The sequence below is a fragment of the Chondrus crispus genome, genomic scaffold (genome assembly GCF_000350225.1).
Source record: "Chondrus crispus Stackhouse genomic scaffold, scaffold_504, whole genome shotgun sequence".
Classification (NCBI taxonomy): Eukaryota; Rhodophyta; class Florideophyceae; order Gigartinales; family Gigartinaceae; genus Chondrus; species Chondrus crispus.
The window spans coordinates 18,656-43,153 of record NW_005178492.1 but is presented as its reverse complement, the minus strand read 5'-3'; the positions used below and the strand labels follow the sequence as shown (position 1 = coordinate 43,153).

Sequence of the window (24,498 nt, the reverse complement as noted above, 5' to 3'; positions counted from 1 at the left end):
AAGAGTATGGGAATAGCTGCATGGACTTTGGACGACCTCAGGCCGGCAGATGTCCCTGTGTCACATTCTTTTGAGTTAAATGACGACAGACCCATTTCGCACGCCGTTCGGAGGCTCCCTCCGAGACACAACGCGGTAGTGCGCGAGGAGATCGAGAAGATGCAGAAGGCAGGGATCATTACCCCCTCTGTAGCTCCTTGGTCGTTTCCGGTCGTCATCGCAACGAAGAAGGACGGGAAACCTCGCTTCTGTGTTGACTACCGCGCGCTTAACCGGGTGATGAAGGCCGACAAGTGGCCGTTGCCCAAAATGGAAGAGATATTCGACGACCTTGAAGGAAGCAAAGTGTTCACTACCCTGGACTTGTTCTCAGGTTATTGGCAAGTGCGGATGGCTTCATGGTGCAAAGAACAGACGACGTTTGTCTGTCGGTACGGGACCTTTCAATTTGAAGTAATGCCATTCGGGCTCATGAACGCTCCTTCAACATTTCAAAGGATGATGGATGGCGTATTCAGAGACCTGCCATTCGTCCGAGTATACCTTGATGACGTGGTTATCTTTTCAAAGTCCTTGGACGTCCATGTTGACCATTTAATTGAAGTGTTCGAGCTGATTGCTCGCAGTGGATTGAAGTTGAAGCTTGCGAAATGTTCCTTCGCGCAATCACAGACCAGGCTATTGGGGCACGTCATCGGAAAGAAAGGGATTGAGGTGGATCCAGAGAAGACATCGATCATTTGGGACACCCCCGAGCCGCGCACCAAGACGGAGTTACGAAGCTTTCTTGGACTAGCGGGGTATTACCGCCGATTCATCCCTAAGTTCGCAGAAGTCTCTGCATCGTTGCATGCTGCTACTTCTACCAAAGTCGAATTTGAATTTACGGAAGAGATGCGGACCGCCTTCCAGGAGTTGAAGAATAGGGTGACGTCTCCTCCGCTGTTGGCGCTCCCGAAGTTTGACGAACCCTTCGTGGTAGAGACAGATGCATCCAACAGTCAGGTTCAGTTCTGTAATTGCGGCGGATTTGAACGGTAACAAAGACTCTCACTGGCTATTCGCCATGGGAGTTACAGTAGCATATGCGTGGTGCGCAGCAAGGCAAACCCGTCTGTGTCAGCCACTACAGTATGACCGCTCACACCCGTTGCCTCAAATGTGGGCATACATACCGTACAGAAGTTCGCCATTTCAAAATTTTTTTAAATTTTTCCCCCGCAGTACAGCATGCCCTTTCTCTCTCCTGAAATTTCCTTCAAATTCTCTGCCAAGCTTTACAGCACAGAGGCTTCACGTCCCCCCTAGCACATCCCCCAACTTTGTGCTTGCATCCTCGTCAGCAGGCGAGGCAAACTCGCGCCCCGTTCATGCGGCGCCCCACTCCCGCGCCCTCCCCGCCCCTTTCGACGCCTCCCTCGCCGCCGCTGACGCCGCCAGCCCCCGTCTTCCACACCTCCCTCGCCGGCAACCTCCCGCACTCCTCCATGGGCGGCCACTACGTCCCGGTGCGGTCTTCCGTGCGCCCCGACGCCCTCTCCGATGACGAGGTCCGCATGCGCGCAACTGTCGACGCTAAGGTCCAGCGCCGCCTGCTCCCCATCCTCTTCATCGCTGCCCTCATGTGCTACCTCGACCGCACAAACCTCTCCTTCGCCGCCCTCGACATGAACACGGATCTCGGCTTTTCGGAGCGCACGTATGGCATCGGCGCCGGCGTCTTCTTCACTACCTACGCCGCATTCGGCATCCCGTGCAGCGTCTTCGTCAAGAGGATTGGCGCCAAGCTGGGTTTGCCCTTCATTTTGCTCGCGTGGGGGCTCGCGTCCGGCGCTATGGCCCTGATTACAAGCGTTAGAGATTTTTATTTGCTCCGCTTGCTTGTCGGCGCGACTGAGTCGGGCTTCTTTCCGGCCGTCATCTACTACTTAACCTTGTGGTTTGCGGAGGAGGATATGGGGCTCAGTTATACAATTGTCATGACGTCCACGGCCGTGTCTGGTATCATTGGCGGCCCGCTCGCGGGAATTATCATGACCTATCTCAACGGCTTTCTGGGCATTCGAAGCTGGCGCTGGCTCTTCATTGCAGAGGCTGTCCCTACCATTTTTCTTGCGTTCTTCATGCTGTTCTATCTAGATGGCGAGCCGTCCAAGGCCAGGTTTCTCACGAGAGAGGAGCGCGAATGGCTTATGAACCGACAACAGACGGAGCTCGACAATCGCAACGGCAACCATGCCGTTGGAGGGCTGGCCCAGGCTTTGCGATTGACATGGCTCTGGCTCATTATCGGTATCTGGTTGCTCTACTCGTGTGGCTATTATGGAATCATCTTTTGGCTCCCGCTTCTACTCAAGAGCGTTTCGCATATGAGCAATGTGATTGTCGGTTTCATTTCCGCCCTGCCATATCTATGTGCAGGAGCTGCTATGATTCTGGTCGCTCGGTCATCAGACCGTTCGCGTGAGCGCCGCTTACATCTCGCGGTCTCCGCTTCTGTAGCTGCTATGGGGTTCTTCGGCGCAAGCGTGATTCATACCTTGTTGGGAGAGCAGTTGCTTTTGCTGTTGTTCTGTCTCAGTGTCGCCGCGTCGGGCGTATGGGCAATGTTCGGCCCGTACTGGGCTATTCCTACGAGCATTCTCAGCGGCGAGACGGCCGCGGCGGGCTTTGCGCTCATTAATTCAACCGGTGTCATTGGTGGCTATCTTGGTCCCTTCTTGGTGGGAGAGTTGACTGCTAGGACTGGGTCTTATGATGCGGCGCTTGGCCTCTTTGGTATATTCATGATTGTTTGTGCTGGCTTATCCCTCTGTCTGAGACCCAATATCGGAGATCAAACGCCGTGCCAAAGCAACGATCAACTACCAATTGAGAACCACAGAAAATACTCAAGCCCACCTATGCAGGATGTGGAGGAAGGGGAGCGGATGAAGTAGTAGCGTGTTCAGAAAACAAAAAAAGAAAGAGAAGTAGGCAAGTCGAGGGACATGGTCTATGTACTTGCGTTTTATTTCTGTTCGAACACATGCCGCTCCGCCGAATAGACTCTCGTGTTGTGGTGCTGTACATAAAGGAAAAGTTCTTCAGGTTGCCGTTAGCCGGCGATGATTGTATTGACAATGCCTATGTTCAAAAAAATGCGTGTCTAGTCTACAGCACGAGACGGGAGTTTTGGTCGACTCGAAGATGGTGGCTTCTTGGACACAACGGCAGGAACGCTTTGGATTTTCGACCCGAAGTGAGAGTGGAGCTTGTTGTTGATAATCTCAACATGTGAACCTGTCGCCCGCACCGGATTGGGATTCACGTAAAGAGTGGAAAGATATTGGGTAACGTCGCCGAGTTCCTGCAAGTCGATACCGAGTTTCTGCAACCACTCCTTCATATCACGGTCCTGCAGCGTGCCGGCGATGAAAATGCACGCGACTGCGATGAGGTAAGGCGGGTACCGCAAACATGCGTCCGTGCGGTAAGAGTCATTGAGTATTGGCCAGGCGGAGGTGAGCAAATCAGTCATGTTCGCATCGGCACAATACTGGACCAGCGGGCGATAGGGATGGTAGATTATGAGATCGAAGTCCAAGCAGGCTATCATCTTGAACTCGTAGTCATAGACGTGCGCAACGGTGTAGGGATACGGGTGGTCGCCCACATAGAGAGATAACATCTGTGCGACGACGATTTTTGCAGGCATCTGGTGTTCTTCAGACTTTGCTGCGAGGTACTAAAAAGGGCAAGTAGATGGGGAAAGCAGGATCGCAATGTGAGTTTCGGAGTTTAAGCATAGCCGTGCAGAAATGTACAGTGGTGGGAGACTTACCAATGCGACGGGGGCGATGAGACGTGGGTCATGGTCGCGGATGGCGTTCCTGAGGAAGAAGCGTTTGAAATATACGATAGCGGTCGCAGCAACGCGTTGGCGCAGCTTTGAGTTTTTCGCGAGAGTGGTGATGGTTTGAGAGTAGATGCTCTTGATGGTGTTAATCTCATCTTCCTTGAACAATGGGTGATCCCTGCGTTGCACAAAAACAACCATAAAGGCATAAAAGAGATTTGTTAGAATACACGCACTTCCAGAAGATAGTGAGAAAATGTAACTCCCACAAAAGGAGACGCGGAGAATGTACCTTTTGATGACGGCATGCGACTGGGACATGAACTCCTCGGCGCTCCTCAGCCAGTTCCGGTAGTGCGTGGAGCTCCAAAAGTTGGCAGCCATGGCGCGCGGGCGTCAAACGGTTCGAGCAATTGTAGTCGAGCTCTTTTGCCGACGAACGAAGTCAGCGGTCATGTGCACGGAGGCGTCGGCGTGGGTACGGTGGTTGTGTGTGTAGGTGGAGAGTCGTAGAGGCGGAATGAAAAGGGGAGCATTGCAGACGAGACGTTAGGAAATGGACACGCGCCAAATCGTGGCAGGCGGAGCCAGTCATGATACCAGCAACATGCGTGTCCCAGGAGCACTGCTGGACCGATGACAAGTGAAGTGATTTTTTGATATTTTAACGACAGGCTTGTCGATTCTGATCCTGAGATCAGGATCAGAGGCTGCCCCCTTTTTGCCTCACCATAGCTTTTTCTGCGTTCGCAATCGCCGTCGTCCGCCCATAGAGTATTCAATTGAGGTTGTGTCTGAGTCTGCTAATGTTTCCGCGTTTGATTTTCTCTGGAAGAAAGTGGTTACCGCAGAGAGACATCTTAAATCGTCTTGAATCTTGTCAAGATGGCGAAAAGGCGACACGACGAGATGAATTCAATTGAGGTGGAGGGCGTTTCACCCAGAACTCAAGATAGCAGTGAAAGGAAGAAGAAGAAGAAGAAAAAGGACAAGAACTTAATGAAAGGCGATGCGTCTAAAATTGCTCCAGTCTCGGCTGAGAAGGAAAGAACGACAAAAGAGAGTGAGAAGAAACGGAGTAAGAAGGAGAAGGAAGACAGGCGCAAGAAGCGACGAAAATCAATAGAGACTCATGAAGAGAATGAAGCTGAGGAAGCCATGGATTTAACTTTGGATGAGACACCGGTTAACGAAAAGAAAAAGAAGAAGAGGGACAAGGAAAGGAGCAGTGAGAAAAAACGGAAGGACAAAAAAAGTGGGAGCAAAAAGAAGCAACGGCACACAACTTTAAGCGATTCTGACAACGAAAACGTCACAAAGAATGGGGAGTTGAATGGCTCCGTAATTACTTCGACCCCTGGCGATGAGAACAACACTAACGCGAACCTGCCTACTGTGGACGAAATTCTGAAGAAAGCGACCACAAAACGAAATGCCTTTCTACATGGCCACGCTGCAGTGCCTCTATTTCGACCTCAAGCATTGCGATCACTAGACAGTAAGACGCAAGTCAGTATGGTTGGTGCGTCTGCGGACTTTTGCGAAAGGATAATGTATCTGATTCATGATACTGTTTCTACCGCGAAAAAGTGGATGAACCCAAACGCGGATGATGATGCTGTAGACCTAGAAGAATCAGTTGTGAGTGATATGGTTCGCTTGAAGAAGGTTCCATTGGCGAAGCAATATGTGGAGATGACGCTCTGGCGGAGGGTTGCTGAACTGAATCGCGATCATTTGCTAGCGGCCTCGCAGTTAGGTTTCGGGAAAGGGTTCTCCAAAGGTGATTTGCAGCCCCCAACTAGCCAGGGTCTACTACTGCATCGAGAAGATGACCCTGATGCCAAGTTTGTTTCATATCGCCAAGCCTACATGAAGAACGTTGTCGAGCAGTACAGTGAAAGCTTAGAAAAGATGAGAGAGGAGGAGAGCATGGATGCATATCGTGTACAGTTTCTCCTCCGCTGCTTGGACGCGGGGGCGAGCTTGTTTGGGAATTTGAAGTGTATGGAGAAGTGATAAAACAAATTACTGACTACAAGGGCGTTACCGCCATTGGTAGATCATTTGACTCATCGTCCAGTGGTAAAACTGGAAAGGGTTCTCAAAGGAAAGCTACTTGCAGATTACCCGAGGGAAGACAATTAGTTCCATAATCGATTAGTAGCGAACGCTTCCGTCCCTTTCGGCTTTAATGATCCCAAACTTCAGCATTGTCACACCTGGTGCAGGTGAAGAAGTACTGGTTCATGTCGATATGGTAGCCGACAGCCTCCCGGCGAGAAATGCAACCACTACGAGAGAAACCTGTGGAAGTGCTCTCCGAAGTTTTGAACGAAAGTTAGTACGTTGCTCTCGGCAGCCATTCTCCAGATCATAATAGTACTGAATAGCATCTGAATAGCCTTCCCGTAGGTTTCCTACACGCGGAAGGCGCGCTAGCTTCTTGAACCCAAGCTTTTCCCAAAGCCGAAGGCTGGCCACGTTCGATGAGAAAACAAGATTAAACAAAACAGCCTTAAACTCAAGGTCTTTTGCGACTTGCAGGAAGACAGTTCCCATCAGTGAGGCCACACCTTGGCGTCGGTAGCCAGGGTCTGTGATAAAGCCTCCATTGCAATAATGAGCACACCGCCCAGGAAAATTGGGCTTGCAATAGAAGGCTCCGATGACAGCGCCGCTGCTGTTTCGCGCGACGAGAGCCGTGTGGGAGAAAAAGTAGCTTCGAAACTCAAAGTCAGTGAGGGGCCTTTCAAAAGGCCATGACATTCCCTCTTTGATCACATCGTTCAGTAATGTCCTCACTGCAGCGATGTCGTGCTGATTGCGGATGAAGTCAATTTTCACAACTCTACCATTGGGGAGGTTGCGAATCAGTGGAATGTATGGCAAGGAACTGGAATAGTCCCTCCCGGTAGAGTCTTCATTCAAAACTGCTTGGCCATAAGCCGAAGTCATGATTCACAATATATTTCGAATCTGTCTTGATGATGATTCAACCACGAGTGCTTCACTCTTCTGGGATCGAGAAAGCAATCGAAAGCCAAAAATGAGACAAAAAATATTCTCACTCAGATCAAGCTCATTCCCCCTTCTCCTCTTGTGCAGTAGACTCGACAGACAATTCTTCCAATTGCTCGCTTGAGACAGGAGCCGGTGCGCCAGCCATAAGATCAGATGCACTTGTCGTCTTAGGGAATGCTACAACATCTCGAATGCTATCTGCCTTCGCCATGATCATAATGCATCGCTCTAGTCCGAGAGCCAAACCCCCATGAGGAGGTGCACCGAAGGAAAGCGCGTCAAGCAGGAATCCAAACTTTTCCGTCTGCTCTGCCTCTGAAATTCCCAGAACCTTGAAAATGTTCTGTTGCACCTCAGGATTGTGAATACGGATTGAACCTCCCCCTATTTCACTTCCGTTACATACGAGGTCGTAGGCATCCGACATGATATCGCCAATCCGACTTTCGTCCTCGAGCAAATTCATTTGGCTTGGTAAGGGCGAAGTGAAGGGGTGATGGACGGAAACGTAGCGTCCTGCCCCCTCATCGAATTCAAATAAAGGGAAATCCACTACCCAGCAAAAAGCATATTCCGGTCCCGTCGCGGTCAGTCCGTTTTCTTGCCCAAGCTTAACACGCAATCGTCCCAGACCTGCATTGACGGCTGCCGGAGTCCCACATGCAACGAGAATGACGTCTCCCAGTCTCGCGTTAAGTGCTGATGCGACGAAATCTTCAAACCCGGTTTTATCCCCCGTTACCTTAGACAGTGGTCCGTTCAGCGTGTTATCATTACCAACTTTTGCATATAGTAGCCCTGACAAACCGTAACTCTTGACGAAAGCCGTGTACCCGTCTAAAACCTTGCGAGAAGATGCCTTCGCAGCTCCAGTGATGACCATGGCTTTCACCATCCCTTTATCATCAAGAGCCTTTTTGATGGGAGAAAAGTCGCTGTCCTTGATAATTGGAGCGTCGGTGATGTCCTTCAGTTCCATCCCAAACCGCATATCGGGTGCATCAACCCCAAATCTATCCATTGCTTCCTTGTAAGGTATCCTCGGGATTTCTCCTATTTGCTTTCCTAAAACCTTTGCGAACATGCATTTGACTATTCCTTCGGCCACTTCCAAAACAGACTCACGTTCGACAAACGACATTTCAAGATCTATTTGTGTGAACTCTGGTTGTCTATCCTGCCTAAGATCTTCATCGCGGAAGCATCTTGTGATTTGGAAATAGCGATCGAAACCTGAAACCATCAGAAGTTGCTTGTATATTTGGGGAGACTGGGGCAATGCATACCAGCTTCCTGGATGAACTCGTGACGGCACAAGATAGTCGCGGGCACCTTCGGGAGTCGCCTTCGTCAGAATTGGTGTTTCAACTTCAATAAATCCGCTAGCATCGAGAAAGTTCCTCGTCGCCATCGTGGCCCTGTGTCGAAGTAGCAAATTTTCTTGCAGGGTCGGTTTCCGAAGGTCCAAGTATCGATATTTCAGTCTCGTATCGTCTGATGCTCCCCCAGTCGCAGCAATTTCAGTTTTAGTGCTATTCTTTTGATTTCCTTTCTTGGTGTCTGCCTTTTTTCCTTTACCTTGCTCTGCGATCATGAACGGCATGGGCTTTGTCCTGGATACGATCTTCACATCGGTAGCGACGATTTCAATTTCCCCCGTTTTCATCTCCAAGTTTACGACGGCTGCATCTCTTCGTGTTACTGTTCCTTCCACACCGACGACATACTCCAGCCGAATATTTTTTCCAGTTTCCACAGCTTCTTTTGGACTTTGATCGCCAATGGTGACCTGCACAACACCGTACCGATCGCGAAGCAAGACGAAAAGCACACCTCCTCGATCGCGAACCGCGTGAGCCCAGCCGTGGAGCCGAACCTGCTCTCCAACATGAGACGCTCTCAACTGGCCACACGTATGTGACCGGAGTTCTGTGCTCGCTGGTATTGGTGCCGGAGAGCTGACACCCAGGGTACTGGTATCAACGTCGGGCGGCGGCGAGACGGACGTCTTTTCAATTGAATCTGTTTGGGACATTCTGGCTAAATTTGCAGAATCGCATTTGGAGGAGTAGCTCGGGCAAGATATTCGAAGAAAGCTTCCGCGCGTTGGCCGTCTTCGCACTTTTAGGCAGTTTCCCAAAATACTCGAAGCGCGGAACCCCAAGCGCAGCATCGTGCTCGGGCAAGAAAATGCAAGATTCATTTCAAAGGTGCTGATCTTGAGCGATCGCTTTGCTCTGTTGGGAAATATGGTTTGGAATGTTCACTTGTATGCTTGTAGCTGGGGATCGCTCCGATAATACTAAACCACTGTTCTGCACGAGAAAGGCTTCAAAAAGTCGGAGCGGAAGAACGTTGACGATTGCTACCGAACCGTGAACAGCATGTTCACACTCAAATTTGTTTTCACTCACCCACGCACGAAGGTTAAGAAAGCCAAATTTGTTCTCACTCAAGGCATCTTTTTCGGCCCTGGCTACAGTATGCCGGCCCTGATCTGTGGGCTGGAGATCGCGCTGTTGACATCAACAGGCTATGTTGACAAAGAAACTGTAAGCAAGAAGTGTAAATCCATTTCCGTGACAGTGTACTTTGATCCGAAGTAACGAACACGTATTAAAGTTTGATCTTTGTTCGTAGCAGTGTCGTAGCTGGTGTTTTGACGGCGGCGTATTTGTTACGTCCAGGCCAACTTGTGATGAGCTCTATTTTGCCTCACTAATGCGGCCTCGGGCGCCCTGAGCATATTTGAGTGTCGATATTAGTTATGGGGTAGTGAGGGTTGCTATACCCGCCTGACGCGGCTGCTGTGAAAGCAGAGCCCGGACAGGCACGTATTGTGTACGAATTCTCTAGGCGTCGGCGACGAAAATGTGCAATGCCGAAGATCCGAAAGGTCTCCATCCTCTCATGGCAATGGGAAAACAGATTTTCGGCATGGCCATTTTCATCGCTTATCGCTTCAATAGAACAAACGCAGCACTTCTATGATGTGACTGAAGTCTTCGGGCTTCGTCAAGCATATAGCTGATCTCCGGATGACAAAAAGGATACTGAGGAGTGTTGCAAAAGATAGACTTAGAGCCAGACTTACATAAAGTAGGGAGCGAGCAAATAAGATATCAGGTTACGTTTGTTCTATTCTGTGGCGCGGATCTTCTCTACCTTGGGTTCCGCATCTAGCGCGGCTTGTTTCGCCATTTCTTGCCGTTCTAGTAGTTTCTGCGTGATGCGCACGATCCCCGTCACTCCCACATCGTCAATCATGCTTTGCAAGCCATATTCCTGTCTTCTTCGTTCCCGTAGCTGTGTGACCTCTGGCAGCTCTTTTTCTAGCAATGTAGCCGAGTTTCTCCAAAACCCCTGAACGCTTTCCTGGTTCTTCTCTACGACTCCAATACTGATTTCGTTGTGCTTGGGTACCTTTCGCCCGAGCGTGTTGCGCAAGTAGGTGAAAACGTCTCCGATCTTCTCCGGACTGAGGTTCTTCAGGGTGATAGATCTCTCGTATCCAGTTACTGAAACATAAATGAGACAAGAAAGGCAAAGGAGGAATGCGAGACAATTGGTTAGTTTTCAACACGACAGGTCGATTTTCTTTCTCGATCGCGCAGGAATACAAGTAAATAGAAGCCCGGACTGTTGTCTCGCTAACATCAGGAAGGTATTCCGTTTAAACCCAGAGGAGCACACGTCAGTAAAGAATGCAAGGCACGCACTATATTTGCCAAAGACGCAAGGATGTCCCCCACGGATCTCGGTCTTGAAAGTAATCTGCGGGTTGCGCTCAGCAAAATCCGCGAGGTCTTTTGCCACAAACTCGCGTATTCCTCGACTGCTCCCGCTGCTGGCGCAGTATCGCACAATTACCTCATTTAGCTCCCACACTCCTCGTCGCGCCATTGTTGTATCAGTCAAGCAATCGTTTGTTCACAAGGCCTCGTGAAAGCAGAAGAGTGCTCCCAGATACCACCGCTTGCGACAGACTTTCAGCCGCCGACGCGTTTTTGAGCTCGTCGTTGACCTTGCCTGTAAATCTGAGTGCCGTATGGAGTTGCTGGGCAATCTGCAGATCGGCGTGCTCTTGTGGACATCAAATGTAGGAAATGCTGGGAAGTGGCTTTGACGACGAGATGGCAGTCAAGTCTGCCGCTGATTTGTTTTGTGGATCACGGATCAAAGAAAAGCCCAAAAGTTTTTCAAAAATTATTATTGAATATGAAGACCATCAACTTGGACGACGTTTAATTCACCGATGCCTTTATCCGCGTCGCATACATTTCTGCTTTACCGCGCTGTATCCATCATAGACATGAGGATGATGCAAACTTGTGAGCGCAGGAAGAGGCTGATGTGACCAGGGAACCGCGCTAGGCAGCTTGAAATCATATCTCAGTTTTCGAGAAAGTGTTTGACTGCACCTGCGTTAGCTGCAGCCGGGAAGGCGGTATCGTTTATCCCAACCGCCGTGCGCCCGCTGCCCTCAACGAGACATTGGTCACATACCTTAAATGGGGGATAGATTTGATGGAGCCCTCGCTGGAGGTGGAAGAAGCCTCATGCCAGAAGTTGGCGTCGTGGATGCTGTACAACAGCTTGCATTGAACGAAACTTTGGTGACCGCAGACGAGTCTGGTAACCTTGTCATTTTCCGTGCGATTCAGAATCCTTACCATGGAGGGTTTATGGTGACGCAAGAGTGTGGAGTGACGAATCGGGATGCAATGACGAATGCCATCAAGCTCTCTCAAATGACCTCAATGCTCAATGACAACGACAGATGCGCAAAGTATGCGAAGGCATTGTCTCGCGCTTTGCAAAAGCGGCCTGAGAGTAGGGTTTTAGACATCGGGACTGGGACTGGATTGCTAGCGATGTTAGCAGCTCGTGCTGGTGCGAAACATGTGGCTGCATCACCGCAGCTTGAGCGCGCTGTACTCTGACTGGCCCAGGGAAGAACGGGTGTCGCTCCCCCTCTTCCAATACAGGATGTCACCCAGCAGTGCGGCAGTGGTGCTCCATGAATACGACCTCTTCACGTTTTCCCCGAAACAGATAACAAGCATGACGGAAGGCGAGCTAATTGTGGACACAGCAAAGGGCGTGGACGCGGTACGTCTCTGGGTGGAGTACGACGGAATGAAAATGTCGGCGGTGGGGCGAAGCGAGGTATCGCTAGTGGGGGAAGCGTTGAAGACGCAGGTCGGCACGAGCGGACGGGTGGTAGTCCGGAGCGGGTTTGCAGCCTCGACAGGGACGTTCACCGTGTGTGTGCAGAGTAGGTTTAGCTAAGCGGTGTCGCGCGGCGCGGGCTGGTGGGGGCTAAAAGAAGCGGAGCGCTGGACGGGGTTATCATCCGGCGAGGCGACCCTGCTGGTGCCGCCTGCCCTGAGCCCGCTCCTCTCGTTGCCGGTGTACATGAGCCTGACGCCGACGGCGAGGCCGACGGCCGACGGGACGACGATGGCGCCGAGGATGCCCCACATGCCGTCCCAGTCGGCAGCGGCGGCGTGGCGGTACGAGCGCAGCGACGCCGGGTGGTACGCAGCGCACGGCGCGGCCAGGATGGCGTCGTAGCTGTCGCGCGCGGCGGCGAACGCGGCGCCGTTCCCGCCGCGGTCCGGGTGGTGCTTGAGCGCCGCCGCGCGGTACGCAGCGCCCACCTCCGTGCGAGTCGCGCCCGGCGACAGGCCGAGCCGCGCGTAGTGCAGGTGCAGCCGGGGGGGCATGGTTGCGGTTGGTGCGGAGAGAGGAGATGGGCGGGCGGGGGAGGGGGGCAGACCCCCTTTTATGAGGGGCGGAGCACGGGCGGATAGACGTCACCGATTGGATGCTGCGTTTTCGTTGCTGGGACGCGTGGCGCCGCGCCACGCGTCGGCTGGGCGAATGGACATGAGGAGAGGGGCCCCGGCGATGCATCGCTGAGGTTCGGGTCATCGTGGAGGTGCCCCGAAAGTGACGTCGCTTCCACGTGGACGGATCGTGATGTACCGGATGCACCGGAAAGCGAAACGCCCACTCGCCTACTTCCATCAAATGCGGCATGTGCGACTGCAATGCAACGTAAAGTACCAACGGTACTGTAGGCCCAATCTTCCACTTGCTCCCAAACCCTTTCTGAACTGTCCTTGCTGGACCCCCCCCGCCCATCTGCTCCTCGTGCTCCGTGTCCCGCAGATCACCGCTTCCTCCAAAGCCACCTTACCTTGATCCCCCCCTCCCCTTCCCTATCCACGCCTTCGCTTCGCCCACCCCCCCAGCCTCCGCCCACCATGCCTCCTCCCCCCCTCCCCGCCCAGCACCGGCGCCTCCTCTCGCACCTGCTGCGCGCGCAATCGCACACCGCCAGCACGTACAACTACACGCTCCCCACCTCGCACATAGCGCTGTACCCACTGCGCGACCGCGCCTCCGCGAACCTGCTCGTTGTGAATCCACGCTCCCCGCCGCGCCACCTATCCTTCCGCGACCTGCCCGCGCTGCTCCCCGCGCAATCCTTGCTGCTCCTCAACTCCTCGCGCGTCGTCCCGACCCGCGTCCCGATGCGCAACCTCACCACCGGTGCCCCGGCCGAGCTCATGCTGCTGCACCCGTACCGGCACGCCGACCCCGCCGCCGCGCTGCGCCGCCCGCCCCACGCCCAGGTCTGGCGCGCCTACATCCGCGGCAAGAAGGTCCGCGCGCAAGACCGCCTCGTCCTGCGCGCGGGCGACGCCCTCGCCGCCCACGTCCTCACGCGCGAGCGCCAGGCCGCCACCGTCCGCTTCGAGCTTCCCGTAGCCCGCCGCCCCGAACACGGAGCCTCGCTGGCAGACGTCTTGGCCCACGTCGGAGAAACCCCGCTCCCGCCCTACCTCAAACGCCACGCAGAGCCGGACGACGAAGAGAACTACCAGACCGTGTACGCGTCCACGGCCGGGTCCGCCGCTGCCCCGACCGCTGGCTTGCATATGACCGATCGCATCATGGAGCGGCTGCGGGAGCGAGGCGTGCAGATGGAGGACGTCGTGCTGCATGTTGGCGCGGGCACTTTTGCTCCGGTTACGGCGGAGACTGTCGGAGGCCATGATATGCATTCAGAGCTGATGAGTTTGCGCAGGGCCTGCGTGGAGAGAGTGGGTAGGCACGTGGAGAGCCGCAGCCCCATTGTCGCAATGGTAGGAGGGGATTAATGTAATTTGTGTTCTTTGAGAGGCGTGTTGGGCCTGTGTGCTGACTTATTTTTGTTTCTGTCGATACGTTCGTGTTTTTGCGTAAGGGGACTACGTCTGTGCGCGCGCTCGAGTCTATGTACTGGTTTGGCGTGCGTTTGCTCGTGGAAGAGGGCGCGGGCGCAAGGGCGACCATCCATGTCGGGCAGTGGGAGCCATATGAGAGGATGGATGAGCTTGGCAAGGACGCGCTCCCGACACCGCACCAGGCTATGGAGGCCATGTTACAGTGGCATCGCGAAAGGGATGTGCCCATATTCGGAACGACCGAACTTCTTATCGTTCCGGAATACCCGTTTAAAATGTACGTTTGCGAGGTGCGCACGGCGGCTCGGCAAGGGAGCTTTGGGTGAGGACTGTCACTAACATGAGTCCATTTCACGATATCGGTTCCGTTGTGCGCAGGGTTGACGCCATCATTACCAACTTTCATCAGCCACGATCAACGCTGCTAATGCTCGTCTCTGCTTTTCTTGGCGGCACGCCGCAGGACCTCTTTAACGTCTATCAAGAAGCCCTCGACCGTGGCTACAGGTTTTTGAGCTATGGAGATAGCTCTATTTTTGCACGACCCTCCTTTTTTGAGAGGTAGCACCTCGCTTGATGAGATGGAACCCGAGGGCATAATAACGCAACTATTTAAGGAACGAGCGGCTCTCCTCCCGGCACTTCCAAGGAAGTATCAGTGGTGCCTACACACTTTACCGAAATTCAAAAGAACACATTACTTCAAAGCGCGCACAACGTCACCTGTCAGAGAGAGAGAGAGAAAAAAGGGGGGCACACGGCCCTACACAACCACGAAAGGTTCCCTTTCACAAGTCACGAGGACTTGTGAGAGGGAACACATTCGTGGTACATACCCCCAGTATTCCGTGTCGATGATTTTGCCCGGGTTCAAAATAGTATCTAGGTCCAGTGCACGCCTGACGGTCTTCACCATCGCCACCGCGTTTTCGCTGAGTTCTGGGACGAGACACTGCTTCTTTCTAATCCCGGCACCGTGCTCTTCAGTCCTTGGCTCGTCCGTGGTAATCGCTCGATTGACCATGAGATTGTTTCACCGAGGCGCTTCTTGATGCTCCTTCGGGTTGAGGGGATTAAAGGCAATGACGGTATGAAAGCTGCCATGACCCACGTGTCCCACGATTGGACTAGAGAGGAAGAAGTCGTCCAACTGCTCTGTTGTGGCCATGATGCAATCGGCCATTTGGAAATGTGGACCGCTACACATCCGTGGCCATCAGCTCCTTACGCTCATAGTACAACTGAGCGGCCCAGGCAGCGTGCTTCGTCGCACCCCAGAGCTCAGCACCCTCCTCCTCCGCATTTGCGAAGTCAGATCCTTCCTCGTGTCCTTGGAATTGATCTCTTATCAAAATGAAAGACCACACGAAAACCCATGAAGTTTACGCAATGCTAATGCAATACTGGTTTGCAACGGACCGAGGACTACGACAAACTTATTCTACTATATTCTAAATAAATGGATCAGGTCTGACAAAAAGTGCGACTTGAGAAGACGCTTTGTGGATGCCTTGTTCGCGCGAGAAATGTCAACAAAGCATGGAACCAAACATTTTCGCTACTACATCGCCCAGGAGCCGCCCGAGCACATACCACGTGAGAGCCAAGTTATATGGGCGGCGCGTCATCGCTCTCTTGCAAAAAGGATGCCAACTTCCAGCATGAAGCGGAAATGACGCTTCTGAATCCAACAAATACCAAGCCAATACGCGCACGAGTTGTATAGAATATCTTTGTTGCAGCATGATAAGTCGGAAGTATGCGAAAGATGTTCGGTCGCGGTGTTTACAAGAGACAAATCGAAACATGGTCTGCAGTGTGGTTTAAACCGTGCTGATTCAAGCAGCTCAGGCTGAACCGCTTCCCCTCTTGGATCTTCTCCTCTTTTTCTTACCCGACTTCGAGGCTGTCCCATTCTCACCCTCTGCATTGTTCTGCGCAGGTGGAGCAGGAGTTCCGTTGGCAGTCTTTTTTGTAGGTCCCTTGGCACTGTCCGCTTTCGGAGCTTTTTGAGAAGTCTTCACGGCCGCGGGCGTACCAGGACGTTGACTAATTTTTGACTTCTTCGTTGTCGGCGAAGCTGGCTCAACCGGGTTAGCTGCCCTCTTCTTGCGGTTCTTCTTCCCTTTTGAATTCCTTGGGGTGTCATCATCGCTGACCTTCTTAATCTCATCTTCCTCCTCCTCTTCAGGTCTGGCCTTTCCCTTTTTGCTACCCTTCTTCCCAGACTTTGCAGCAGGCTTGACATCTTCCTTGTCCGATTCCTCTGACTCTTCTTCAGATTCTTCCTCAGAGTCTTCTTCTGGTTTCATGAAAGAGATGCTCTTCTTCGTTTGCCTCGGAGTGACTTGCTTCGGCTCAGCCTTCTGCTTTCCGTTTGGAAGCTTGCCCTTGTTCTTTTTGCTAACAAGAGCCTCTGTTCTTTTCTCTTCCTCGTCCTCTTCCGTAACTTCCGTGATGACCGGAGGCCTGTTGACCAATAGGCGAGGATCCGGAATGTCCCCATCCCCATCCGAGTCAGAATCCATGTCATCACCATCGTCATCGTAAAGACCGATCAATCCCTCGGCTTCCCCATCGCTGCTCTCGTCAGAATCGGATATGTCATCCTCAAACGAAAAATTTCCTACGAGATGGACCACGTTCTTGCCGGACACCTCAAACGTAATGCTCTCATCTCCAATAAACGACACGTCCATAACACGACTTTCTGTGTTCCCAGCTTTGAGGACAACCAACCCATGCTTTTGATTGCCGTCGCGGACAGTGGCGGAGACGACAGAGCGGCCCTTTTCGTCAGCCAAATCGACACCAAGCGAGGCCATCGTAACGTGCAGCGTCTCTCCATCTTGGAGGTCGAGATCTGCGGGCTCCCCAGGCTTCAGAGCAATGCCCCAAAACGCGAGCTTATCTGTTTCCATTGGTCAAATGCTCTGCAATGGAGACCAAAATGCAGAATATTAGTTGATGCAGATGAAACCAACGGTGTTGAAGTGTGGCGGGCGATGCGGGCTGGACGTCGACGGTGGCCGCTGGCGACTTTTATATCAGTTACCAACCTGACGTCGTATGATTGCGGGATCCACATTCTTATTTTTAGAAATATTTTGACACATAGCCGCTACCAAATTGTTTGATCCTGATCGTAACGGAAAGGTGGCCAATCACCACGCAGTCCGCCGGCGGTGGCAATTTTCCAGAACCCTGCTTGCCTTATTGTTGCAACAACGTACGCCACCCCGCTCGACTTTTCCGCCGGCGACGAACTCGCCTTTCACGCCCTCAGGCTCTGCTTCAGACCAAAATGCCTTCCGCCCATCCCCTCTACACCCCGTACCGCGCTCTTGGGTTGGTTTGTGACGGCTCTGTCGCCCGCTGTTCTCCAGTACTACATCGACAAGGCACGGCAACATTCCTTACCACTCCCGTCTGTGCCGGTCGCGCTCTCCACCTTTATGACGTTTCTCTCCAACTCAAGCTCGTTTCCAAGCCCTTTCCTTCTGCATGGCCTGAAAGCCCTATCTCTTGTCTTGCAGCCGCTCACGACCTCACCTTTGTTGCGCTGGGCTCTGATATTGCCGTGCTCAAACGTCTGGCCCCGGTCACCATCTGGCATGGTCACGACGCCCCAGTGAGACATCTTTTCATAGCTGGCGACGTCCTCGTGTCTTCCTGTGAAGATAATCGTCTTATCGTCTGGAGCATCCCGTCCTCTACGAAGCGCACATTGCCAATTGAGGGGGCCATCCTCGCTGACATCACCTTGCCCCCAAAATTTGAACTTACTGCCATTGCTCACCCACCCACATATCTCAACAAAGTTCTTCTTGGTGCCAGTGATGGCCGCTGTATTCTGCTTAATCTCCGAACAAAGAAGATCATTCACGAGTTCGACTCATTTCCTGCCGCTGTCACGATACTCGAACCCTCCCCAGTGCTCGACGTAGTCGCCGTTGGGCTTGCTGACGGGCGGGTTTTGCTTCACAACTTTCGCGCGAATGAGACTGTCCTCACGTTCCAACATGCCGCGGCGGATGGAAGCGGAGAGGTTGCAGGAGGGTTGCCGCCACACGCTGTCGCAGCGGTCTCTTTTCGCTCCGACGGCACCGAAAGCCTTGTCTCTACTGATTTTAGTGGTAATTTGTTTACGTGGGATCTGAATGAGCGACGCTTGAGTTCTGAGCTTCGAGGCGTACATGCAGGCGGTGCGTCTCTGTGTCAGTTTTTACTGGCAGAGCCAGTTTTGTTCACCTCAGGTTTGCAGGATAACTCGGTTAAGGTGCACGTATATGATGGTTTGAGGAGAGAGCCTCGAGTTCTCCGGTCACGCGAGGGGCATAGGCTACCGCCGACTTTGGTGCGGTTCTGTGGCTATGATGGTAGCATGATGGTATCAGCTGGCCTGGATAGAGAACTCAGAATGGTTTCAATAGTGAGGGAAGCCCGAAATAAGTCCCTTGCACAGAAGGGCGTGGAACCTCGCGGACGAAAGGCGAAAAAGAGGAGAAGAGCAGACGCGGGAATTGAGAGGGGTGATCAGAGGCTCGACCTTGCGAAGAAATTGCCGCCGATTACATCTATTGCTTCTAACAATTTACGTCAAAGAGATGAAGACTTTGCAAATATCGCAACCGTACATTCGGAGTTGAGGGAAGTGTACACCTGGAGGATGCAGGATGGTGCCACTCATAGCCATGTGCTTTTGCCTCCGGATCGGCCAGAGAAGTACCAACTCGCCTTTCGGCGAGGCGCCAAGCACTTGGATTCGAAGAATATGAAAAAGAGTGGCAAGGCAGCCAAGCCGATGGTGGAGGATCAAGCTGCGACTTGCGTTGTTCTTTCACCGTGCGGAAATTACGCCATTGTTGGAGGGCAAGACGGTCGGATACATTCGTACAACCTCCAGAGCGGAAAACATCAAGGAGTGTATGGGGATGAGTCTCTGGATGAAAATTTGAAGATGAAGAAAACAGCAGAGGAAGATAAGACATGTCTTGTTTGGGAGAAAGCGCACTCAAGCCCGGTCGCTGGGCTTGCTGTTGACGGGTGTGGAGATGTTATGGTATCCGCCGGCTATGACGATTGCCTGATCAAGTTTTGGGATATTCACGGCCGTCTCCGTCGGGAAGGATCTATACAAACGCCAACCCAAATCACGAAACTGATTTGGTGCACAGCCTCGGACCTTTTGGCTGTGACGTGTGATGACTTTTGCATATACGTTTACGACGCATCAACAAAAAAGTTGGCACGCAAGTTTTCTGGTCACGCTGGATCTATTGTAGATATGAACTTCGATCCCCTTGGTCGCCGTATTATTTCGGCAAGTATGGACAGCACAATCAAGACATGGGACTTACCGTCTGGGCGGATCATTGACACATTGCTGTGTGTGAACGCCCCGACAAGCGTGGCCGTCGCTCCCAGCGGGGAATATCTGGCTTCTACACACGTCAATGACCTTGGTCTGTCGCTTTGGGTGGACACGTCAAAGTTTGCAAGTCTTTCTATTCCTGGACAAGGTGATGAGGATGATGATGTGACGATGCTTGGCTCTGCTGATGGCGGGGATGAGAACAGTGATTCAGAGCAGGCCAACAAACCCACGCACGATAAAGCGCGAGAGAGGGGACAGGCACCCACAATTGAACCGCTCTCTAGCAACATTGCAACTTTGAGCGCAAAGCCGTTAACGCACTGGACAACCCTTAGCAACCTTCAGGCGATAAAGGAAAGGAACAAACCAGTGGAGCCGGCAAAGAAGCCAGAAGCGGCACCCTTCTTTCTCCCAACTGTCAAGGGTATCAAGATGGAGTTTAACGTTGGCGATTCCGACGAGGTCAGGTCAAAGATTGCGAAGAAGGCCAAGGACAGAAAAGGAGGGTTTGGCGATGCGGAAGATGACGATTGGGCCAACAGCGAATTCGGTCGCCTTGTCGCGCGAGAACAGTACGGATCTGCTGCCAAACTGCTGCATAGACTTGATGCGTCTGGTGTTGACCTAGAAATTCAGACATTGGATGGGCCCAACTCAAGGATCAACGCTGCGCGATTCTTCCAAGAGAGGTTGGGTTCGCCTGAAGAGTACGAACTCACTCAGGCACATCTGAATCTGTTTTTGACCACGCACGGCACATGGCTTGCCAAGGATGAAGGAGGACCGGCACTATTAGAAAGTTTGTGTTTGGCTCAGGAAGGAGCATGGCAGAAGTTACGCACTGTCTTTGACACAGTAATGTCTCTCTCGGCCACTTTTTCAGGACAAGTGTAAAAGGCTGTAAATGGGACGGGAGTGGAGTGGAAGATCGATGTGTGGTTGGTGTCTACGCCGTAAGAGGTGTCGCGACAGGATCTGCCACAGATGCCGCCGAAGCAACCGCGAAAGATAGACAAGAAGAAGAAGCTTCTAAAAAGCGGTATTCTCCAAGCGGCCCCCCTCAGCCTCAGCCTGTCAAGAAGACGAAACACATCGCCCTTTCGACTGAGAACCTTTCTATCGTTGTGGCGAGCTACAATATTCGCTTCAGCGAGTATTCACGCAGGTGCACGTGATCCGTCGGGCGGCACAACGATGTACCAGACTTGCGTTTGTTGCGGGCAGGGACCCCGCTGGAGGTCAGTCCTCAAAACTCGTGGAATTTTTCAACCTCGGGTTTATACTTTACGTCCTGCGATTTTGTGGGCAAATGAAAAAACAGCGCGTTATTTTACGGCCAACGTTATTAAATCGAAACTTTATAAAGTCAGTTTGGAGACCATTTCTGTAAGGTACATGCCCTCGGCAAGAACAACTTGGAAAACATTGGGATAGCAGTTGTGCATGCACAGAAAAACTAAGAATCCAGTGAAGTTTCAATACCCGGTTGACATTTTAAACAGGCGTTTTGGTTTCGGAGATATCAACACATAACGCTTTGAGGTTGGTCAGAAAGGCTTCTTTTTTTCAGGCATTCTAAAACGGATGGAGAAAACGTCCAGATCTCACCAAACTCCATCCTTCCGCAACGCCGAACTCAACTGCAGTGGCGATAGTATCCTTTTCCTTGTTGTTGAGCAAGCAGAAGTCGAGAAAAAAAAAGTTGAAAAGTAGCCTCATATGAGGTCACTTGTCATCTAGACATTAGAGATGTACAGTGCGCTCAGCGCTCGAAAAGACACTCCTACCGCGCAGGTGTGCAGGTGTGCATGACTTGTGTGCACTTCTCTGGACAACCAGATGTAGAAGCGTTCCCTGAAGAGAGGGCAAAAGTTGCCGTGCTCCGGTGCTCGAGCACACGGTACTCATTTGTACCATCGCTGCGCAACTCCAGGCGGCCTTGAACAATGAGATAATTAAGGATGGCAGTTCACGTGACAACGATGACGATAACGACAGCTATGATGATAAGAATGATGGCGAGGAGGATAAAGATTATCATTTTCTTCTTTCTGGCCGATGTCTGGTACTTGTGGGCCTCGACGATCTCGTCATCAGCCCTCTTGACATCGCCTTTCACGTGCTGGACATTGAGTTCAATGTCATTAATGAGGCCCTGTTGATTCTCGGTGAGAAAGGAAAGCTCCGTGAACATGTCATGCAACGTAGCAACGTCGGCGTTGAGCTTGACCAACTGAGAATTCCTCTCTCGTATATCGCGAACCTGCCATTTGAGGTCAGGGCTAGCGCGTTCCAGCACGGCGTCCATACCCGCCGGTCGTGTCATAGCGTGATCGACCGCCGCGGAGTCGAGCGCGGGGTCGAGGTCAGCCAGTCCCTGCCGTACGTCGTTGTGCAGCACGAGCCTGTACGCCTCGCGCGCGGCCTCGTAGTCCGTGAGGAAGGCCGAGAAGCGCTTGGAGAGGGCCTCGAAGCGGGCGACGCGGATGCGGACCGTAGCGGGGCCGCTGGCGGGGTCGGCGGCCGCGGCGGAGTTCTGCGCGGCAAGGGCGGCCAGGTCGCGGCGCACGGACGCGGCCAGCGCGTGCAGCGCGTCCATGTGCGGGGTCAGGGCGGCCGGCGCGGCGTCCGGGCGCGAGAGAAGCGTCTGCGAAGCCGAGAGGGAGCGGGCCAGATGCGTCAGGTCCGCGTCTAGACGCGAGGTGCGCGTCTCGAAGGCGGACTCGGACGGGGACGCGCCCGGCAAGGCGGCGCCCAGGTCGAGCTCCACGTGCGGCGACGCGGACATCATGGCGGGCGGCCGCGCGGCGGCGTGCGGAAGCGGGGGGCGTGCGGAATGTGAAGCGCGGCGAGGGGGACGGGGTGCGGGATTGGGGGCGGGTGGTGGGCGGAATGGAGCGCGGCGGGTGGCACCCGCGGCGGTGCGTTTTGGCGGCGGTGTCTTGTTTATCTGTGCGGGTTGGGTAACGGGGGCAGTGACTGGGCGGACATGGCGGCAACGCAGCGAGGGGAATGTCTCTGGTGGGAGAGTGGGCGAGGGGTGTTACCGTTGGTTGCCGGCAGCGGGGTTTCTCCGACGGGGGGGGCGTCGAAACGGCGTGCGAGTTAATTTATGCAAGTTGCTGTCGGACAGGGACACCCCCCGCCACGTTGGCGCTCTGCTTTTTTCTTTTTCTGTTACACCATCAGCGCCGCCGTGATTGGACGCGGCAGCCGGCGCCCGCGTCCCACGTGCGGGGCCGTGCACTGTCGCGCTTGCTGCCCAATTGGTGCCGGGCGAGCCCCCCCCACTTGATGCCGCGCGCAACAGCAAGGTTGTGTCGTGACCGGCGTCGACAATATTCGCATGCGGCTCCCGCGCGGAAATGCCCGCTTTCGTAGAAATCACCTTACCGACTTGTCGCCGCACCGCCATCCTCGGCGCGGGTCACACGCCTCTCACGCATTATGGCATCATGTTCACCCATGTTCACACCGTGCGCCTTTGCACGGTGCGGACTCGTGCAGGCCGACGTCCATACATGTCCACACATGCCCGCCCGTCCATGCTGTCTTAAAGGAGCCCTTCTCTGCCCAATTCCTGAGTAATCAATGGCTTCTTTTGCCCCTACTGTAATTGAGTTTATTGAGAATTGTATTAAAATCACGGCGCATATCGCGTATGATAAAAAACTTTATTTACAACCAGGGAGAACCCGCTCCCTCGCTGTGTGTGTGTGTGCGCGAGCGTCGACCACGCGTTGTCATAACATGAAATCTCCGAATCTCCTTACGTTGTTTCTTTCTCATCTTGCAAGCCGAGTAGAAAGCGCCCAGTAGAAAGCACCCTCCGGAATGTTCCTATGCTCCTGCCTCGCTCCTGCTACAGGTTGAGAACTAGAGAGAGAGAAGAGAAAAATGGGTACAGTATGGTGAGATCTGCCATGGGCTATATCACCTTTATGTGCCTCAAGAGCATCCCCACCGGTGCGTGTAAACTGATACATTTTTGAGCAACTTGGCGAGCTTTGATTGGCCCCTCGCTATTTTACACCTACTTACACCTGCTCTTTTAAGGCTGTTCCGAAAACTGCCGACAATAATTGCATTGACCTGCTGGTCAACCCCACCGGTTGCTCTTCGCTACAATCGACGAGCAAGTGCTTTACCTGCATCAGTGATGCCCCTTCTCGTTGCAAACCAACACGCGCAAGTGAAATCGCGCCTTGCCGAGTCTCGAAAACTCGAGACTATGAATCAACCTTTGTCCGATGGACACTATCATACCCTTGGGTACCTGGTAAAACCTCACGTAATAGTAATAGTAATAGTGACACCCATTCCGCGTTTACATAATGCAATGAGATGGAGCTCCCTTTCCACTTTGAAAGGGTACTCCATCTCATTGTATATGCAAGTTCCAACAACCCCTTCATCAACGGATACGCCCTCTGACCTTGCTCTCCCACCAACATCTCTCTCCGTATACCCACCACACAACGCCCCCTACCACCATCTCCAAACTCTAGAGTCTAGTGTTCAACACCGCCATACGCTCTCTTTCAACTACCGTATCCAAACTCATACTGCACATAAACTTACCAAGTAGTCTAGAGCTGAACACTGTGTTCACACACCTGCTCACACAGCTGTGTGAGGAGACGTTGCTCACATGACCAACATCTTCTCACACACCTGCAAATTATATATATATTATATTTTGCATGCCATCGCCTCTACCAGATACACTCGTCCTCTCTTTCTGCAGCGCCTTGCAACGCCTTCCATCTCAAACCGTGGAGCGCCCCGTGCCAAGCTACCTAACAAATCCAAACCCACTTCCCGCCACTTTCCTGCCCCAGATGCCGCCACCGCTCCAAATTCTACTTTTCACCCTATACGTCCATCCCCCTCTCCCAAGCCGCACCTACCCACCATCACCTCGGCACCGCTCCCGAACCTCTGTCGCGCGCGCCCTCGTCTCCGCCGCCCCGCCCTCGCCTCGTCTTGTTGCGAGCGCCGACTCGCACCGCCGCACATGC

The 24,498-nt window shown here is 53.0% G+C and overlaps 11 protein-coding genes; 5 read left to right on the top strand and 6 right to left on the bottom strand.

The window, feature by feature from the left end:
- The first annotated feature begins 1,066 nt into the window (after positions 1 to 1,066).
- CHC_T00008376001 (metallophosphoesterase) lies at positions 1,067 to 1,546 on the top strand. The gene has a single exon (XM_005709924.1). The coding sequence runs from the start codon at positions 1,067 to 1,069 to the stop codon at positions 1,544 to 1,546; it is 480 nt and encodes a 159-aa protein (XP_005709981.1).
- Positions 1,547 to 1,556: 10 nt separating this feature from the next.
- CHC_T00009217001 (member of major facilitator superfamily MFS_1, containing a MFS domain) lies at positions 1,557 to 2,939 on the top strand. Its single transcript, XM_005709923.1, has one exon. It carries the CDS (start codon positions 1,557 to 1,559, stop codon positions 2,937 to 2,939), a length of 1,383 nt encoding a protein of 460 aa, XP_005709980.1.
- Positions 2,940 to 2,991: 52 nt separating this feature from the next.
- Positions 2,992 to 4,222, bottom strand: CHC_T00008701001 (hypothetical protein). XM_005709922.1 is given in 4 exon segments: positions 2,992 to 3,148; positions 3,149 to 3,727; positions 3,824 to 4,016; positions 4,131 to 4,222. 3 exon segments carry the CDS (start codon positions 4,220 to 4,222, stop codon positions 3,149 to 3,151), a joined length of 864 nt encoding a protein of 287 aa, XP_005709979.1. The 3' UTR covers positions 2,992 to 3,148.
- A 1,764-nt stretch (positions 4,223 to 5,986) lies between these two features.
- CHC_T00009039001 (N-Acyltransferase) lies at positions 5,987 to 6,796 on the bottom strand. XM_005709921.1 is given in 2 exon segments: positions 5,987 to 6,085; positions 6,086 to 6,796. 1 exon segment carries the CDS (start codon positions 6,794 to 6,796, stop codon positions 6,086 to 6,088), a length of 711 nt encoding a protein of 236 aa, XP_005709978.1. The 3' UTR covers positions 5,987 to 6,085.
- Positions 6,797 to 6,920: 124 nt separating this feature from the next.
- On the bottom strand, positions 6,921 to 8,897 carry CHC_T00009433001 (aspartyl-tRNA synthetase). Its single transcript, XM_005709920.1, has one exon. It carries the CDS (start codon positions 8,895 to 8,897, stop codon positions 6,921 to 6,923), a length of 1,977 nt encoding a protein of 658 aa, XP_005709977.1.
- Positions 8,898 to 9,923: 1,026 nt separating this feature from the next.
- On the bottom strand, positions 9,924 to 10,948 carry CHC_T00009060001 (hypothetical protein). XM_005709919.1 is given in 4 exon segments: positions 9,924 to 10,000; positions 10,001 to 10,380; positions 10,582 to 10,765; positions 10,766 to 10,948. The coding sequence occupies 2 exon segments, from the start codon at positions 10,763 to 10,765 to the stop codon at positions 10,001 to 10,003; spliced, it is 564 nt and encodes a 187-aa protein (XP_005709976.1). The 5' UTR covers positions 10,766 to 10,948; the 3' UTR covers positions 9,924 to 10,000.
- A 425-nt stretch (positions 10,949 to 11,373) lies between these two features.
- On the top strand, positions 11,374 to 11,805 carry CHC_T00008620001 (arginine N-methyltransferase, putative). The gene has a single exon (XM_005709918.1). It carries the CDS (start codon positions 11,374 to 11,376, stop codon positions 11,803 to 11,805), a length of 432 nt encoding a protein of 143 aa, XP_005709975.1.
- A 3,385-nt stretch (positions 11,806 to 15,190) lies between these two features.
- On the top strand, positions 15,191 to 15,457 carry CHC_T00000370001 (hypothetical protein). The gene has a single exon (XM_005709917.1). It carries the CDS (start codon positions 15,191 to 15,193, stop codon positions 15,455 to 15,457), a length of 267 nt encoding a protein of 88 aa, XP_005709974.1.
- Positions 15,458 to 15,459: 2 nt separating this feature from the next.
- On the bottom strand, positions 15,460 to 17,021 carry CHC_T00008693001 (FK506-binding protein (FKBP)). XM_005709916.1 is given in 2 exon segments: positions 15,460 to 15,947; positions 15,948 to 17,021. The coding sequence occupies 1 exon segment, from the start codon at positions 17,019 to 17,021 to the stop codon at positions 15,948 to 15,950; it is 1,074 nt and encodes a 357-aa protein (XP_005709973.1). The 3' UTR covers positions 15,460 to 15,947.
- Positions 17,022 to 17,404: 383 nt separating this feature from the next.
- CHC_T00008971001 (WD40-repeat containing protein) lies at positions 17,405 to 20,790 on the top strand. Its single transcript, XM_005709915.1, has 5 exons — positions 17,405 to 18,106; positions 18,149 to 18,884; positions 18,972 to 19,024; positions 19,088 to 20,365; positions 20,716 to 20,790. Exons 1-5 carry the CDS (start codon positions 17,405 to 17,407, stop codon positions 20,788 to 20,790), a joined length of 2,844 nt encoding a protein of 947 aa, XP_005709972.1.
- A 2-nt stretch (positions 20,791 to 20,792) lies between these two features.
- On the bottom strand, positions 20,793 to 22,265 carry CHC_T00008294001 (containing a SNARE domain). XM_005709914.1 is given in 2 exon segments: positions 20,793 to 21,446; positions 21,447 to 22,265. The coding sequence occupies 1 exon segment, from the start codon at positions 22,263 to 22,265 to the stop codon at positions 21,447 to 21,449; it is 819 nt and encodes a 272-aa protein (XP_005709971.1). The 3' UTR covers positions 20,793 to 21,446.
- Positions 22,266 to 24,498: the final 2,233 nt, after the last annotated feature.